The sequence below is a fragment of the Carlito syrichta genome, unplaced genomic scaffold (assembly GCF_000164805.1).
Source record: "Carlito syrichta isolate Samal-C Ts95f unplaced genomic scaffold, Tarsius_syrichta-2.0.1 Scaffold305637, whole genome shotgun sequence".
In the NCBI taxonomy this organism is placed as follows: Eukaryota; Metazoa; Chordata; class Mammalia; order Primates; family Tarsiidae; genus Carlito; species Carlito syrichta.
In genome coordinates this window covers 115,209-127,115 of record NW_007249733.1, presented here as the reverse complement: position 1 = coordinate 127,115, position 11,907 = coordinate 115,209, and the positions used below count along the sequence as shown (strand labels likewise).

General features: G+C 40.0%; 1 protein-coding gene across 3 annotated transcripts in view; it reads left to right on the top strand.

Moving 5' to 3' along the window:
* Positions 1-341: 341 nt before the first annotated feature.
* The window catches only part of ARL13B (ADP ribosylation factor like GTPase 13B), a 59,827-nt gene continuing 48,261 nt past the window's right edge, over positions 342-11,907 (top strand). For 2 of the 3 annotated variants that reach the window (XM_021714368.1, XM_008061891.1), the window contains exons 1-2: positions 342-412; positions 6,546-6,795. In XM_021714368.1, coding sequence (XP_021570043.1) covers positions 358-412; positions 6,546-6,795 — 305 coding nt within the window. In that variant the 5' untranslated portion in view covers positions 342-357. Of the gene's footprint in view, positions 413-6,545; positions 6,796-11,907 lie in introns of those variants that run through there. The other variant, XM_008061892.1, reaches the window with a different exon arrangement.

Genomic DNA, 11,907 nt, shown 5'->3' with positions numbered 1-11,907 from the left:
TGTGTCCTTGTACTTCCCTCCCTCCCTCCTTCCTTCTTCCTTCCTTCCTCACCTTCTTTCTTTCTTCTTTCCCTTATTTCTTCTCTGTCCTTTGGATTATCTGTTGTACGATTTTTATGTTACTTGCTTAGAGAGCAAAAGGATGGCACTTTAAAGTTATTCTCATAAATTTTGCTTTTGAGTCTATATTTTATTCATCATTGTATTCCTTGCATCCAGTAGATTATCTTGTACTTAAAGGTGCTCCTTAAATGTTGATTGAATGAATACATTTGTTTTTATTTTTTCCCCAATACTAAAATTAACAAAGAAAGTGATTTTTAAATTTTTATTATTTTAAGAAAGGTGACTCTTGTGATGGTGGGACTTGATAATGCTGGTAAAACGGCAACGGCCAAGGGAATCCAAGGAGGTAAGCTGAAAATGTTTCTATGCTTTCTGAACTCTGTTGAATTATTTGCTTATTTATGTGCAATTGCTTTACTACATATTAACTGGGTGCAGATGGTATGCACTCTATTACTTTATATTCTTAGTGTGCTTGAGAGCAATGTGGTGAATAGGCTCTGGCTTAATGGTACCATTGTTGAAAGGTTTGGGTTTCAGATGTAAATAGTTGCAGAGATGCACAGGTTCCTTGTGGGCTTTGGTTAACTAGGGGGGATCATGTCTGTGTTCTAGACAATAGGAAGGAAAATGATTTTTTTTTTTTTTTTTTTGAGTTGGAGTCTCTCAGTCTCCCAGACTGGAGTGCAGTGGCCGCTCCCGGCCACCGCAGCCTCGCCTGCTGGCTCTAGCAATCCTTCCGCCTCAGCCTTCCGAGTAGCCGGAATTACAGGCACGTGCTACCATGCCCGGCTGATTTTTTGATTTATTGTAGAGGTGAGGTCTCGCTGCCCAGGCAGGTCTCAAACCCGCGGGCTCCGGCAATCCACTCACCTCAGCCTCCCAAAGGCGCGGGATTACAGGCTGAGCCACCGAGCCTGGCTGGAAAATGATTTTAAAAGAATTATATGTCCCCGCTTTTAAGGATGCTCATCTTCTCCTTATATTTTCTTGGCCAGAACTTTGTCACATGGCTACACTTAGATGAAGAGAGGTGGATGTGTAGCTCACCAACATGGTTCTCTTTGTACCTCTTGATGCTTTTTTCAGTATGATTTGTAATTTTTGTACTTATGTTGAAGATAGGGCATCTATGTCATTAAAGGGCTTTATATCATGTATGTAACCTCTCATTGAATGTATTTAGTTGGGTAGTCTTAATTTACGCTTTGTATTACAATATAGCAGTGTCTGCTGAGGTTAGATCTATCACCAGTCAGGCATCTTATTGGTATGAATTGGGAGAAAAGGCTAACATGTATTTGTTCCTGAAAAGCTCACTGTTGGAGAAAAACATTTTGTCACATCCAAATCCTGCTATGTAACATTAGATGTAAATTACTGTCTATGGATTCTTCTAAAGCTTTTTCATAACTATTTTGTAGGTTGTATCTTCAGAGTACTCACTGTCATCATCTAAGCCAGGGGTCAGCAAACTTCTGTAAACAGTCAGAGCGTAGCTATTTTAGATCTTGAGGCCATATGGTCTCTTTCTGAACTACACAGCCCTAACATTGTGGTACAAAAGCAGCTGTAGACTATGTAAACAAATGAGCGTAGCCATGTTCCAATGAGCATTTATTTAGGGACATTGAAATTTGAATTTTGTGTAATTTTTCTGTTATGAAATATTCTTTTCCTTTTATTTTTTTCAATCATTTGAAAATGTAACACACAGTCTTAGCTTGTGGGCCATACAAAAACAATTGAAAAGCCAGATTTGACCTGCAGGCCATGACACAGCATCAGAACTTCTTCCCGGCTTCCATTCCTTCAAAATATTACATTCAAGGGAGCAGGCACTAAAAATCTGTTAATCAGTTATCTAACTTGTGTGTACGTAGAGTGTCCTCTTTTTGGTAGACCCTTTGTCTTTTATGTTCCACCTCCATATGTTCATCAGTTCCTTTTTCTGAGTCTAGAAAATGCTTGAGCTATCACATCATAAACCAAAAGTCAGAGCTGCTTCAGCTTTGAGCCCCCTTGTTTTCTATTTCCGTTCTTCATTTCATATTTGCTCTTCTGCCTACTCCAGGGACTGACCAATTTTCTACTTGGAATTTTTAAAAAAAATTCTAGTGTTATAGAACCTCAAGTTTTCCAAAGTAAGCCTTGTCTTGCCCTTATATGTTTGTTTATGTTGTTATTACTTATCTTACAGAGAGACTGTCTACTTATCTTTTAAAAAGTATTTCTGTTAAATAGTCTCCTCTTTTTTTTTTTTTTTTTAATAATTAATCAGTATTTTTATTATAGTTTTGTGGGGTACAGTTAAGGGTTAGGTGTACAATTACGTTTCATTCAGACACCCTGTTGATAAGAGGTGTTTTCCCAGCCCCAGACAGATATTTGCTACTGTTAATCCCATCTCCCTCCCCCCCATAGTTTCCTAGTACCGTCAGTCATTTTCTTATAGTATTACATTGGATGTAAAAATATGGAACGCTTCACGAATTTGCGTGTCATCCTTGCGCAGGGGCCATGCTAATCTTCTCTGTATCGTTCCAATTTTAGTATATGTGCTGCCGAAGCGAGCACAATAGTCTCCTCTTTTAAAAAGTTCTTTTGAAACCCTAGCTGTCCCCAGCCATCACCACCCAGTCAATAGAACTGATCATGCCCTCTCTTTTGGTCTACTCTTGCCAGTGCTAGTTGTATCACTACTTTAATTGCACTTTGTTTGTGTATCTCTCCACTTCTCCAGACTGTCAATTCTCTGAGGGCAGTTTTACTCGCTCTGGTGTCCCAGTTGTGTACTTCATGCCCCTTAGGTGTAGCAGGCAGCCTTCTTTAAAACATCTCTCTCATGACTTCTGATTTTCTACCTATTGCTGATTTTTCTCTTGCCTTTTGAACTTTTTTCCCCCATGGGAAATTGAGAAAAAGGTATTCACTAGTTTCTTTTAAGATCTTAGTGGTTGGTTATTGTAGTCTTTTCACATGCCTAGATTAAAAAAATCTAGGATTCTCTGACTATCCAGTAGTGTTTCCTAATCTTCTTCTTCGTGTGAATTGTTCCCTAGCATTGGAGGCTATTAACATGTCTTCATTATATTGTACTTAGTTGTTGATATATATTTCCCCAAGACAATAAGAGGATGGATCTTATTAATCTTTGTATTTCTAGAACCTTGCACAGTACTTTACGTATAACAGATGCTTAGAAAAGAACTATCAGTTAGATATTTGCGTTTTATCTTGGCCTTTCTAGAGATTGTGTCTTACCACATATATTTTACTGAAATTCTCAGGATTGGGGACCATGTATCTTTGTACTCCTGGTTCTTATATGATGACTTTCTATAATAGGCCCTTGATAAATGATTGAAAGGATGGATGGAGAAATACATGAAAGGACAGCAGTTTGGTGATTAGTATTGAGCCCTGTATGCTATGTGCTGAGTGCTAAGGACACAAAGATGTGGTCCCACCTGTTGGGAAGGCTTAAGGTATTGCAGAAAGTAGAATATTATGATAGAGGTGAAGGTAATAGTGGAAATGGGAAGGAATCATCAGGAAAAGGTTTATAGGGGAAGTTGTACCTGGACATTGAGTCTTAAGCTTTGAAACACAAATGCTGAGTAGAAACCGAGCAAAAGAAACAGACCTTTGAAGTCCCAAAGAGCTCTGAGTGCTGGCTCTGCCCGCCATATAACTTTGAGTCAGAGTCCTTGATCTTAATTGGTTTATTGGGAATATTGCCATCATTTTAATCTGTGCTTACATCTCCTCCCTCTGCCTAAAACATTGTTCTCTCTTCTCTGTTACGATTCTCAGTCTTAACTTGCTCCTCCTCCTTTTTATACTCGTCCACTTGAATTCCCTCACACTCTCCTTTCCGGCTATTTAACAGAACATACAAATTCTGTGTTATTTCCACTAATATTCTGTCTCTCTGTGTTACACTGTTTGTTCTTTGAGGACAGCAACCTTATCTTATTCATCTTTGCATCTTGATGCCAAGCAAAGTCTGGGTGCCAAGTAGGTGCTCGATACATGTTAGTTCCCTTCCCTTATTCTTACTCCAACATAGTTGGCCTGTTTTCACGGATGATTTCCTGGGGGTCCTCCCAATTTATACTCAAAGGCAACTGCCTATTTTATCTCTGCAAACCAGTTCTGGCTAGGACTAGATCACATTTTAAAATGTGTAATCCTTTTTCTGGAAAATCTGGCTACTTATATTAGGTCTAACTTTGCCCTTTTCTCTTTTTAGCTGATAAAAGAATCAGCAAAAATGTGACTGTGGTGGCTCTGCTGACTTTCTTGGGAGCTATGTAAACTGCATGAAGGTGCTTAAAAGGGTGGTGTGTTGCAAGTCTATTTCAGTCACACCTAAGCCTAGTAAATGCCTTTGATCTTTGTAGCAGCAAATGTTTTTGTTAAATGTGGGAATAAGATGCTCTAAACCAGTGTTGTTCATTAGAACTTTTTGCAGTGATGTTCTGTTGGCTGTGTCCTGTAGACTAGGCCACTAGCTACAAGTGACTTTGAACACTTGAAATGTAGCTGATACAACTGAGAAACTGAATTTTTAGTGTAATATTAATCTATTTAAATTTTAAATGTGTCATGTGGCTTGTGGCAACTGTTTTGACCATCCAGCTCTGAACAGAGTCCCATGGGCACTATTGATAGTGAATTCCAGCGATAAAGGGAGAATGAAAGAGATGAACATGAAGCTTGAACTCTTCTTGATAACCATGGAGTCAGTAGGTGCATTAATTGTTCATGAGTTCTCTCTCTTCCATGTCTTTCTTTTTATTTTCACACCACTCTGAAAAATGGCAATTATTTTCATTTCCAGCCAGGCTAGAGACTTTTGCAAGATGAATCATAATAAGGCACTACTTTAGTCACCTTAATTATGTCATTGGTCTGGTCCATAACTGGGGTGGGTCCTGTTCTCAATCTTCAGAGCCCTCTTCAGTCTGCATTCGTAATCTTAAGGATTTCCTGCGGCCACAATGTTCTATTTTTTCGTATCCCTGGGCTTTGCTGTTTCCTTTACTCAGATCACTCTTCTGGCTGTTTGAATCCTGTCTAGCTTTAAGGCCAAAGTTTCATCTCTCCTATGAAGTCTTTTATGACCCTCAGGGACCTTTTTTTTTTTTTTTTTTTGAGTTGGAGTCTCACTCTGTCACCCAGACTGGAGTGCAGTGGCCACTCCCGGCCACAGCAGCCTCAACCCGCTGGGCTCCGGCGATCCTTCCACCTTAGCCTTCCAAGTAGCGGAACCATAGGTATACGCTACCACGCCCAGCTAGTTTTTTTATTTATTGTAGAGATGAGGTCTGGCCAAGTTGCCCAGGCAGGTCTCGAACCCGTGGGCTCAGGCAATCCACTCACCTCAGCCTCCCAAAGGTGCGGGACCACAGGCTGAGCCACTGAGCCCGGCCTCAGGGATCTTTTAAATCTCTTGTTGTCATTACTACTCCTTGGCAATTATAATCGTATATTTCTTTTGCTTTTGTTTTTTGAGTTGGAGTCTCACTCCGTCGCTTAGACTGGAGTGCAGTGGCTGCTCCCAGTCACTGCAGCCTCAGCCTGCTGGGCTCCAGCGATCCTTCCGCCTCAGCCTTCCAGGTAGCCAGAATTACAGGCACGCGCTACCACGCCCGGCTAATTTTTTTGATTTATTGTAGAGATGACGTCTCGCCAAGTTGCTCAGGCGGGTCTCAAACCCATGGGCTCAGGCAGGCAATTCACTCGCCTCAGCCTTCCAAAGTGCAGGATTACAGGCTGAGCCACAAAGCCCCGCTATAATCGTACATTTCCAGTGCCTTCTTCCTTCTTTGTGTATGGAAATTTACTGGAACATCCAAAAAAAATGCGCTATAGAAAGAATGAAATCAACTTTCAATTTGTAGGCTTCTCTCAAAAGTCTCTTTATTCCAAATATAGCTTTAATTCAGCTAATTTAAAAAGAGTGGTCTTACTCTTTTTCTTATTCTTTTACTCTCCTAAACTTTCCTATTCTCTAAATATTCATAGTGTTCTTTGTAATTCACAGAAGTTGTAACAGTTTCTGGGCATGGCTATGGTATATAAAGGCTGGTTTTTTTATTGTTTGTAACTTGCAGAATAAATAGTCTGAAAAGTGAGAGTTCATTCATTTATTCATTCAACAGATACTTATTAAGTAAATATCATTATATACTAGATGCTAGTGTTATATCAGAAAAGAAACCCCAGAAGTTCTTAATCTGCATGGAGTTTAAGTTCTAGTTGGATATTCTTTAGTGTTTAACCTCTCCCCAAACCAGTATGTTCAGATGTACTGTTTATTATATAAGCAGATGATGACCATTTCACTTAGTATTAAGGTGTGATGATAAGATTTTTGTGTCATTTAAATTGTATAGGTAAATTAATGTTACTAATTTAAAGTCTAAAGAGTGTTTTTTATTTGTTTGTTTTTTCTGTGTCATTTGAAACAGAATCCCCAGAAGATGTAGCTCCTACTGTTGGATTTTCCAGAATTGACCTTAGACAAGGAAAGTTTGAAGTCACCATCTTTGATTTGGGAGGTGGAAAAAGAATTCGGGGAATCTGGAAGAATTACTATGCTGAATCCTATGGGGTAATATTTGTTGTGGATTCCAGTGATGAAGAGAGAATGGAAGAGACAAAAGAGACAATGTCAGAAGTACTAAGACATCCTAGGATATCGGGAAAACCTATATTGGTGTAAGTACTGTCAGTGTCATTGTAAATGGAAGGGCAGCGACATGCCAGTAAAGAAACACATCTGTTATAAGGCTGGGTGTGGTGGCTTACACCTGTAATCCCAGCACTTTGGGAGGCTAAGATGGGTGGACTGCTTGAGACCAGGAGTTTGAGACTAGCTGGCCAAAATAGTGAGACTTGGACTCTACCAAAAAAAAAAAAAGTTTAGCTGGGCATGGTGGCATGTGCCTGTAGTCCCAGCTTCTCAGGAAGCTAAGGCAGGAGGATTGCTTGAGCCCGGGAGTTTCAGGTTACAGTGAGCTATGATTTGTACCACAGCACTCTAGTCTGGGAGAGAATGAGACCCTGACTCTTTTTTTTTTTTTGAGTTGGAGTCTCACTCGGTTGCCCAGACTGGAGTGCAGTGGCCGCTCCCGGCCACCACAGCCTCGACCTGCTGGGCTCCGGCGATCTTTCCACCTCAGCCTTCCAGGTAGCTGGAACTACAGGTGCGCGCTACCACCCTGGCTAATTTTTTTGAATTATTGTAGAGATGAGGTCTTGCCAAATTGCCCAGGCAGGTCTCGAACCCGCAGGCTCAAGCAATCCACTCACCTCAGCCTCCCAAAGCACGGGATTACAGGCAGAGCCACCGAGCCCGGCTGAGACCCTGACTCTTAAAAGAAAAAACAAATAAAGAAAAGAAATTTACCTGTTACAAAATACTGAATAAGCTAAAATAGTCATGCCCTAGTATAATAAAATGTGTATAAGCTGGGTTTGATAGCTCACGCCTGTAACTATCTTATCCTAGCACTTTGGGAGGCAGAGGTGAGAGGATTTCTTGAGCCTAGGGGTTCGAGAACAGCCTGGGCAAGACCTTGTCTCTACAGTAAATCAAAAAAATTAGCTGGTGTGGTGGCATGCGCCTGTAGTTCCAGCTACTTGGAAGACTGAGGTGGCAAGATCGCCTAGCATGTTGAGGCTGTGGTAGCTGTGAGCGTGCCACTACACTTCAGCCTGGACAACATAGTGAGACTCCAACTAAAAAAGAAAAAAAAATGTGTATGTAATTAACTGGGACTTGTTGGTATAATGAGGTTTTGTTATAATGCTGTCTGTAGGGATAAAGGGTTATGGATATATGAATAGAATATATGAGTATTGATCAAGTCTTAAAATCAGGTCTCCTGTATATTCAGGTATAAACCCATTGTTTTATTTGATGATTTACTTTTCATTGAATTTTGCATTTTGAAATAGTCTATTAACAAGGTTCTAGAATATTTTTTATTTTTTTCCTCTTGCGATAACTTATATTTTACCTTTGCCTTTGTCCTTTTTTTCTTGACAAGTACTGTTTGAAAGTTATTTAAATGGTTTCTTTTCTTTCTTTCTTTTGTTTTTTTTTTTTTGAGTCTAAGCCTCACTCTGTTGCCCAGGCTGGAGTGCAGTGGCACGCTCACGGCTACCACAGCCTTGACCTGCTGGGTTCAGGTGATCCTTCCGTCTCAGCCCTCCAAGTAGCGGGAACTATAAGTGGTTAATTTTTAATTTATTGTAGAGATGAGGTCTTGCCACGTTGCCCAGGTTGGTCTCCAACCTATGAGCTCAGGCAATTCACTTGCCTCGGCCTCCCAACGTACTGGGATTACAGGATGAGCCACCAAGCCCGACCCTAAATGGTTTATTTTCTAATGTCGCATTGATTTTTTCAATTTTCACTTCTACATTTACATATTGGACACGTGACCTGTGTTATCAGCTTAGACATACACTTACATCATTTTCTCTAGGTGCCTGAAATTTTTTATTTTATTTTATCATTTTTATTTTAAAGATGTGGGGTACAGTTCAGGGTTAGGTATACAAATGATCATTGTGTAGGTAAAGATTGGGCCTCACTTTGGTCCCCACTTCACCTGGTTTGAGATCAGGTATCCTTTTTGAACATTTTTTAAAAACAAAGTGACAAAAGACTTCTGCACAACAGGCCGTCATAGCATTTATATGCGGTAAACACCAGATGGCACTGTAACTGTGATGGCACTGTAACTTAGAGCCTACTGAATGTGTGTGCCCTTGCCTTCTTGTTCCTTTTCCCTTGTTCTTGTGGTTTACCATTAAGGATTAAAAAAAAAAAAACCAACCTATCATGTGGTTAGAAGAAAAATTGTAAGTAGTGTTTCTCGGTGGTCCTCAGCAGTAAATGAACATTTAAAATTTTTTATTTTAATTTTTTTGAGTCAGAGTCTAACTCTGTTACCCAAGCTGGAATGCAGTGGAACGCTCACGGTCACCGCAGCCTCGGCCTGCAGGGCTTAGGTGATCCTTCTACCTCAGCCTTCCAAGTAGCTAGAACTACAGATGTATGCCACCATACCCGGCTAATTTTTTCATGTATTGTGGAGATGAGGTCTTGCCAAGTTGCCCAGACTGGTTTTGAACCTCTGGACTCAGGCAATCCTCTCTCCTCCGCCTCCCAAAGTGCTGGGATTACAGGCATGAACTACTGTGCTTAGCCTAAATGAACATTTTCAAATGAGTTGTTCTGGAAATTCTAGAGGGTAACTACACAATAAATAAAATTAATAAATTATATCATCTATTAGGTGGTGAGTGTATTGAAAACTATGCCGCAGGTAAAAGGATATAAAAAAGCTTGTGGTGGTGACTACCCAAGCACGTTGCTCCTACAGTTAGGATAGTCACATTAGGCCTCATTGAGAAGCTGCCGTTTGAGATGAGGGAGTCGGTCATGCAGGTAGGTATATGTGGAAAAGTCTGGAAGTAGGGGCATGTAACTGGTTGTGCCTACGGTGATTACTGAGTAATCAAATAATTGTCAGCAAAATACCTGGTTTCAGTTCTGTACCTTTGTCAGCTCGTGAATTTCCTGAATAGGAAAAAAAAATACACAACTAGGTTGATTCCTTCACCATTATAAATCTGTGGTCAGTGAGACCTCCCAAAGAAACAAGAATTAGTTATGGACAGTATATATAGTTATGAAATATAGACTGGTTTGCCATGTGATTAGCTTTTTTCAAGGGAGTTTTATAACCATAGAATTTTTAATAAATGTAAGATGCTTTTTGAAATGCATGTGCTTCAAAATATACAAAATGTACACAAAAATACACATTCTTAATAAATTTCAAAGATGTAAGGAAAAGATTTTTCTGTATCTTTAAAAATTGGTGTATAATAGTTGTACAAATTTAGAAAAGAATGTTTTTAAAAAATGATTGACTTGCCATCCTGAGCTCAGGGGTTCGAGAACAGCTGGGCAAGACCTCTTCTCTACAATAAATTTGAAAAATCAGCCAGGTGTGGCGCACACCTGTAGTTCCAGCTGCTTGGAAGACTGAGGCAGAAGAATTGCCTGAGTCTGCAGGTCGAGCCTGTGGTGGCTGTGAGCGTGCCACTGCATTCCAGCCTGGACAACAGAGTGAAACTCTCAACAAAGTAACATTTTGTATTCTCTTTTTATTTGTTTGTAAACACCTCTTGTATGTCTGCCCAAGCCCCATATTTAGAAGTTCTCTGTTTACCTTTTCCTCTCTGGCCTACAGTTAATTTCTCATCGGTACTACTGTCTTCATGTCGTTTGTGTCTCTTCCCTCCTCTTTATTTTATAGTGTTACCTCCCTGCAACCTGCCTTCCCTTCTCCCTGTTACTGAGAGCAACAGTCTCCTACTGTCTCTTGCTACCAATCTTGCCCTCCTCTAGCCTCTCTTTTTCCATTGCCAGCAGGAGTGCTTTTCTTTATTTGATATTTTTCACATTGCAAAGCCAGTACATACTTGTTGTTATAACAAGTGAAACAATGCCAGAGTAGTAAAGAAGATGGAACTACTTATAAAAATACCCATTTGGTGATTTTACTATTTCTTTGTTTAAAGTCTTTTAGGTTCCCTGCATACCTCCATGCAGACAGGAAGTTCTGTTTTCTAAAATAATCCTAGCATAGTGCCTAGCATGTAACAGGTCTGGATTGACAGAGCCACTGGACAGCAGGTGCTAAGCTCAGTGCTGGAGATGGCAGTGGAGAGGTGAGCAGAGGACACCTGTGTGAGGAGTCTGGCGACGGTACTCTTTGTTGTGCAGCTGCATCCTTCCTGCCTACAGAAATCTGGACCGCTCATTTGCCAGATACATTATCAGCGTCTAATTTCTTCTGTTCACCCCTCATCTGACCTAAACTAATTGACGTCGGACCTGCAAAACCTGTCAGAACTCATTTTAATACCCTCATAACTTTCTCCTCTTGCTCCCCTAATCATGATCAAACAGAAGACTAGAGACCTCTGAAAGATTCAGTCATTTAGTAGAAGAAAATAAACCTAAAGAGTTAGATTCTTGCCTGGAACCACAAAATTACAAATTGCTGGAGCCAGAATTCACCATTACTTGTGGGAAGCTGAGTGGATACCCTGTGCTTGGCGTCCAAATACCAGCTTGACGGCATGTGATTGCAAGGGATGCCTTGGCCAGGTTTCACTTACTGTCATAGACTTGAGTTTTTCCTTGAAAAGTCAGATTCAGAATATCCCTTCCTCAGAAGTTATCTCTGGTAGTTATGTAGCATTTATTTATCAGCATAATATTCTAATTAAAAATATCCTGAAATAAGTGGTGAAAAGTTGAAAAACTATTGGGTTAGGGAGAGAAAAGTGAGTCTGGAACCTGGTTTCTAAGAACTACTGTGAATTTCTTTATAATTTTGACAAGTCACTTTTCTACTTTGAATTTAGTGGTTAAATGCCTCTTTTGTAATATAAGTAACTGTAAAATATTCTATTTATTTGTATTCAGCTGTATATAGTGACCTGAACCAGAACCAATTTCAATAAAAAAGTGAAAGTGATTTGCATTCTAGCTAAAGAGAGTAAAAATAAATGCCATGCTTTGTGATCGTGTTAACCTGTTTACTTAGAAAGTCCTTTTTCTCTCATACTGACTTTAGAAATTAACTTTAGTCTCTACTCTGATTAACTAAGGTGTGAATTATGTTGTCCACCCTCTCCTGCTCCCTACCTACATTCTCATCTTAATCACTTATAACTTGATTTGTTTTTTGTTTTGTTTTTTTTGAGTTGGAGTCTCACTCTGTCGCCCAGACTGGAGTG